The sequence below is a fragment of the Podarcis melisellensis genome, assembly GCF_964234715.1.
Source record: "Podarcis melisellensis genome assembly, chromosome: 13".
Taxonomy (NCBI): domain Eukaryota; kingdom Metazoa; phylum Chordata; class Lepidosauria; order Squamata; family Lacertidae; genus Podarcis; species Podarcis melisellensis.
This window is the reverse complement of record NC_138545.1, coordinates 14,396,156-14,403,108: the sequence shown is the minus strand read 5'-3', so window position 1 is coordinate 14,403,108 and position 6,953 is coordinate 14,396,156. Positions and strand designations below refer to the sequence as shown.

The window sequence follows — 6,953 nt, the reverse complement described above, 5'->3', positions numbered from 1 at the left end:
GATAGATAGATATAGATGATAGATAGATATAGACTTCCCTTCTCTTTCCATGGTTCATTTTGCATATCATAAATCCCTGTATATTTTGCATAAACTAAACCATTCAGTATTCCATTATTACATCCATCAAAACTTATTTACACTGTTGAATTTATCTTAATGCTTCCAACATTTTCAAGTGTACACAATTTCCCCCCATATATTCAATAAACATTTTCCAATCTTCTTTAAATTAATGTTGAGAGCCAGTGTGGTGTAGTGGTTAAGAGCGGTAGTCTAGTAATCTGGAGAACCGGGTTCACGTCTCCACTCCTCCACATGCAGCTGTTGGGTGTCCTTGGGCCAGTCATACTTCTCTGAAGTCTCTCAGCCCCACTCACCTCACAGTGTGTTTGTTGTGGGGGAGGAAGGGAAAGGAGATTGTTAGCTGCTTTGAGACTCCTGAAGGGGAGTGAAAGGCGGGATATCAAATCCAAACTCTTCTTCTTCTTCTTCTTCTTCTTCTTCTTCTTCTTCTTCTTCTTCTTCTTCTTCTCCTCCTCTTATTTTATAAGTTAAATCTGCAAGCTGCGCATATTCTATCAGCTTAAGTTGCCATTCTTCTTTAATTGGGGCCTCACTCATTTTCCATTTTCGGGCTAATAAAACATGGGCTACAGTAGTGTCATACATATATAATCTTTTTTGACACCTGGGACTTTCCATCTGAATTATCCCCAACAAAAAGGACTCTGGTTTTGGGGGGGAAGTACTTTTAAATATTTTTTTTTCAATTCATTATAGATTATTTCCCTATCATCTTTTACGCTTTAACAGGTCCACCACATGTGAACGAATGTTCCCTAAACCTCATTGCATATCCAGCACATCTGATTCAGTCTTATACATCTTAGCAAGCCTACTCGGAGTTCAATACCATCTGTAAATCATTTTCAAGTAGTTATCCTCACCTGCCCAAGCTTTATGTTCACTATTCAAGCCCCTGCAGTCTGGCTGAGGATGACTACTTAGGGGACAGGAATACTAAGCAGTAATTTCATAGAAAAGCTGGGTTGGGGAGGGTCAGGTGCTGAAGCTCTGGGCTAGAAAAAAGTCACTCTCTGGAATTTAATCCCATAGAAGAAAAATGAGCAGGTTTCTTCATATTTGATAATCATTTTCATAAACGCTTTTCCTTCTCTCCTAGTTAATAATATTGCTCTTTAAAAAGCCTCCCCAACACCATATGCCTTTCTACACCTAAATATTTATTTTTGATCATATGTAACAAATTTATAGATAACTAAAGGGTATCATGATGCTCTTTTTGCAGTGCTCAAGGCTAGTGATACAAGCCGCATTCCACCGATTCAGCCCTGGATTATGCAAGACTGAAGACATCGGACCAGTATTTCCATTGTTGATTAAGAATGTGGTTCCTGTTCCTCTTCATAAGGAAATGGATTCAAAACTCTCTCCCTGCTTCAATATTCTTTTCCCCACCAAAATGAAAGAGAGGTTGATGCAAGCTACATTCCACTATTTGGCCTTAAATTATGCAAAACTGAAGGCATCGGACCAGGATTTCCTTGCAGCATTCTGCTCATCTTGGTATTGCACCACCTCTGCCTGGGGTCTATATAACAGCCACCCAGACTAGGTGAGACCATCAGAAAGGCACCTGGCTCAGCTGACAACCACACTGGTCCACCCAGAAGAACAGCATCGCAAGGTAAGAGCTTGTGGAAGTGATCTACAGGTCTTGGTGAAGGGATTTTTTCAAAGGCAGTGAGGAAGATGGATGAAAGGTTTGTGAACAAGGATTTGTGGTGAGGGTGGCTGGTGCCCACTAGAAGTGATAGGGCCAAAGGCATGGAGGCCAACAGTTGATGGAGCCACAGCCAATGGCAGGCAGAGGCACTCACTGATCGGTTGTAAATAGGAAAGCAGGAAGGTGAGGATTGGCTGAGGGCAGGCTGAGGTTGATGGGGCAGTTCCTATGTGCCCTAATGCAGTGATGGCCAAACTTGTCCCTCCAGCTATTTTGGGACTACAACTCCCATCACCCCTAGCTAACAAGACCAGTGGTCAGGGATCATGGGAATTGTAGTCCCAAAACAGCTGGAGGGACAAGTTTGGCCATCACTGCCCTAATGAATCAGTCTCCACTGACTTGTGGAAAACAACAATGTATAATTCTGTCACTAAGCAGATAAAGGCTCATCCATGCTTCCTTTTATGCTGTGGTTCTAGGCACAGAACTGGGCTTTCCAAGTTTGTGTCTGATCAGGGTTTTGTTTTGGGTTTTTTAATCCCAGAGCTTTCCCTGGGAAAACTCACATTTCACCATTTAATCAGAGCAAACAGCAATTGGCTTTTCCACAGACTGTCATTTGCTCCAATTCAGTGGTAAAACTTTGGTTTTCCTATGGAAAGCCCTGTGAAGGGGGGGGGAATAAAAATAAAGAACCCTGTTCAGACACAGACTTGGAAAGCCTGAACCTTTGCCTAGAAAGCATAGAGTAAGTGCAGATGGGCCCTAAGTTCACAAATCAGACAGAAAAAGAAGATCAGACAGAGAAGAAAATTGGCACAAAAGCTGAACAGAAAACCTGCATGGACTCATTTGTGTGCAGATCGAAATTTGATTTCCATTTAACAGGTAGACTGAATAACCACCAGGGGGTGCATATAGGGATGGGAGAGAAAATGGATTTAAAGGCAAATATATCAGATTCTCACTTTCCGAAAAAAATCTGCAAACTGAAACACAGCTCTCCTTTCAAAATTCAAACTTGTCTGAATTTTATGATACAGTTCTCCAACCAAATAGTGGTTCCAAAAAAATGAATTATATAGGGGAAAATTGCTTGGGAAAATGTGTACAGTACTCAAAACTGCATACAAAGTGGTGTTGATTAACAGAAATTTGCACTAAAATGTAATGAATTTTCATGAGCATCTAAAAAAAAAAAGATCACAAAATACTCCTAACTGAAGCTGATGAAGCTCACTTTAAATCAATGTCAATATATCCTTTCATAACCCTGACAACTATTCGAAATTTCAGTTTCTCCCTTCTTTCTCTAACCTTCCCAGTTCTTGGAATTCCAATCCTTCCTCCCTCCTTCCCTCCCTCCCATTTTATGTATGGCAACCAAGGAATGTAACTTTGATTTTACTGTGCTGTACATTCATCTCCCTCAAAGGTCAACCAGAAGATGGGACTCTTCACCTACTTCAGTCTTTGCCTTCTTGGAATCCTAATTTCCAGTCCTTTCCAGGAAGGTGAGCAATTTTATAAATGTCTGAGGCTTACCAAGAAATTGTCGTTGGGTTGAGCTGTAATGAAAGTGCATGTTATATTTTCAAAGGATGGTAGGCTATTTAGAACAGACCAGAAGAGTGTTTTAAATTAGGCCATAATTCAATGATTTTAAAGTTATCTATCCTTTCTCAATGGAGTCTAAGGCCACAGATCCCCCATCCCTGGGGTAGCCAATACTGGTCTGCAATGGATACCAATGGCCTAATTCATTATAAGGCAGATTTCTATGTGCAGTTATTTGTGTCCTCTCCAGCAAACCCAGGAGGTATCCTTCCTTGTCCCAAAATGCCACCTGTGTGTTTCTTTAAGTGTTAAGAAGTCTGTTTGTTCATGAGTAGACCTGTTTCTGGCTAGGGATGCCAGCTTCCTGTTTAGAAAGGAAGGCAGGGCTGCCTACTCCTGAGCAGACATAGCCACACATAAATGCTCTATTTTGCATAATAGGACAGGGCAGAAATGTTTTATAAATAAATAAATAAATAAATAAATAAATAAATAAATAAATAACACATACAGTGTAGATGGAAGTGGGATTTCAGAGAGCACATTAAAGACATGTCTTCTCACTGCTCTGCCTTCCTGGGGCATCTTCCTCCCTCCGTCCTTTCTCCATACAGCTGAGGCCGACACCTGCGCCAGGGAGTGGCTGCAAAACCAGGGCAACTGCTATGCGTATTTTGATAACAAATTGAGCTGGCAAGAGGCTGAGGTAAGAAGGGATCCTTGTTGTCAATGTGGGGATGCGACAGTGCAGGGGTAGTGAAACACAGACCAGGAGACTAAATCTAGCCCATTTGATCGGGCCCTCAAGGATCTCTCTAGTCCACATCTCCTCCCCAGTCACACACCCTCTTGCCTGAGGGATTTGCTAGACAGGAATGTGTCCTTTAACTCCAAGGTTGCTTCTTGGATGGGGGATAGAAGGGTGAGTGGAAACTAGCCTTTTGTCTGTGGTCCTGCTCACCATTAGCAAGAGGTTGTCCCAGTGGCGGAGGAAGGGGTGGGGGCGTTCCGCCCTGGGTGCCACCTCTGAGGGGGGTGACAAGAAGGCACCCCATGGGGGACTCGCCCCACCGCCATCGCATTGCCGCAGCCACGTACAGAGGATCCTCCGCTCACAGTTGCACCCTCCACCACCATGTGTATAGCAGCCGTGAGCAGAGGATCCTGCCGTTGTACATTCTGCATTTACATGCGCATGCACCACCGGGCGGTTTGCCCCAACCCCCTGCACCGGGTGCTAGTTCTCCTTCCTTCGCCCCTGGGTTTGCCAGAAGGGAATGGGGTCCTCAGGCTGAAAGGGGTTCCCTACCTTATTATGGGTTTCTCATCAGATTTCCATAAGTAAGGTTATCCATGTGAGTTGCCTTCAGGCAGCATCTGGCCAGCCTCTCAGTCTCCACAGTTGTTCATGTTCTGGTGATATGTCTCCTTGGGCACCTAGAAGGCTAGGTAACAATCAGAAGGGACAGCACCAATCTTGATGGTTGGATATGACCATTGGGGACAAAACTTCCCTGCTTCTTCTCTGTCCTCAGATTGAGTGCCAGAGCTATGGCCGCGGGGCCCACCTCGCCTCTGTCCTCACCAAAGCAGAGACTCTCTTGGTGGCCGAGCACATTTCCACTTACCAGCAAGAAATAAGCAACGTCTGGATTGGGCTCCACGATGTCCGTCAGGTAAGCTTCTCTCATGTGCTTCATTCCTGGCTGTCTTCAATACTGAGTAGTGACTGTGCAATTCCAACCCATCCTTATCCCAATCATCTCCCAGACAGAATGATACATACACCACTTTGTTATTTTCCATGAGAGTCTTTCTCTTCTTCTCTATCATGGCTGACATTAGCTCCCCACAGGCCAGCCTCTCCAAATCATCTCTGTATTGGGCTCCTCACACTTCCTTTATCTCATGAACTGTCCTGACTCCTTCCTGCAGACCAAGAAATAGAATAGGGCTCCATTTCTGGTTATCATAACTGAGCAGCAGCTCCTTAGCGATACCATTCCACTCTTACCTCAACCATCTATCAAATTTAATCCCACTTGCTGTTTCTCTGTTATTTTCTATGGGTGTCCTCCTCTACTGTCTGTGTCACAGCTGGTAACAGCTCCCCATTGGACAACCTTTCCAGTTCATTTTGCATTAGTGTCATTCCAATGGTAACTTCCTCTTTCTGGGCCCTTCATTCCCTTCATCGCACGATCTGTTCTGTCTCATTTCTACAGACCAGGAGATGGAGATGGGCTGATGAATCCACCTACAACTATAAGGCCTGGATGAAACACCAGCCAGACAACTACCGCAATGCTGAACACTGTGTGGAGCTGAGACTAAGCACAGGTAAGCAAACCATTTGCACCTTTTCCTGATGGAGAGTACCTCCTTTTGTCTTGTCCTCAATCTTCCAACATCCAGCTTCATTGGACGGCCCAGGCATTAAAGGCCTTAACATTTTGATTCCTCCTTTAATGAAGCTGGATGTTGGAAGATCGAGGACAGACAAAAGGAGAGAACATAGTTCTTCTATGGAATTCACCCCCCAAAAAGGCAGTGATGGCCAGAAGCTTGGGTGACTTTAAAAGAAGATTGGGCAAATTTATGGAGGATGAGGCTATCAGTGATGACCACACTCACTGGAGCAAGAAGTAGTAATTTTTTGTTATGGCTTTTTGCGTTTTAGGTTTTAAGGAGTGGAATGACGCTCCGTGCAAGAAACTCAATGCCTACATCTGCAAGCATGAACTGTAAAGAAGACTGTGGTTCCCAAACTGTGCCTGTTCAGACGCTGGCTTGGTGGATTTCTCTCTGATCGCATTAACCCCTCTCCCATCCCTCAGAGTGAAAGACCATCTCTCCCATTCATCCCATCTCTGAAGAGCAACCTCTTTGATCTCTCTCTTTGCCATTTTTCTGTGCATGCAGCACATGGTGATCTTAATAAACTCTCTTTTATGCATATATTTTCTAGTGCGTTTTTGTCCTTCTCAGTTGACCTAACCTGCTCTAGGATGGTCAGATAAGAAGTGCATAAGAAGCTGGTTTATACTGAGTCTGAACATTGGTCCATGTAGCTCAGCATTCCTCATACTGAATGATAGTAGCTCTCCAGGGTTATTCAGACAGGGCACATTCCTGGTTCTACATGAAGATGCCAGGGATTGAGTCCTCTGCATGAAAAGCAGATGCTCTGCTACTGAGCTATGGCCCTTTTGCACATGGGCTTTCTTTTGCACATTATTATTAATAATAATAATGTTTTAAGCATTTTACATCAACATGCTTATTATTGTACAGCAAGGTACTCAACCCTCCTGCTGCGCCAACACCTACTCTTGGATTGGACAATTTGGGCTGGATGGGAAGGTGTGTGGTATTATAGAATGACGGTTTTATTTTAAGTTATTATTATTATTTACTGAATTTACATACCATCCTACACCCGGAAGTCTCAGGGCAGTTCACAGGAAAAAATCAAAAAATGAAACCACAAAATATATAATCAAAATAAAAACAACAGCCCAATAACCGGCTCCCCCCCAAAAAAACCCCACATTTTAAAAGGGCATAGGGTTCCTGGCATTTCTGCATTTACATGTTGACCCCCCCAGAACCAACCCTTAATATGAGTTCCTCTCATTGTTAA

The 6,953-nt window shown here is 43.6% G+C and overlaps 1 protein-coding gene across 1 annotated transcript in view; it reads left to right on the top strand.

Moving 5' to 3' along the window:
* Positions 1-6,193, top strand: part of LOC309354008 (C-type lectin BpLec-like) — a 196,614-nt gene extending 190,421 nt beyond the window's left edge. The window contains exons 3-6 of the mRNA XM_081883706.1: positions 3,925-4,016; positions 4,846-4,986; positions 5,536-5,650; positions 5,991-6,193. Of these exons, the coding sequence (XP_081739832.1) occupies positions 3,925-4,016; positions 4,846-4,986; positions 5,536-5,650; positions 5,991-6,058 (416 nt within the window). The 3' untranslated portion in view covers positions 6,059-6,193. The remainder of the gene's footprint in view (positions 1-3,924; positions 4,017-4,845; positions 4,987-5,535; positions 5,651-5,990) is intronic.
* Positions 6,194-6,953: the final 760 nt, after the last annotated feature.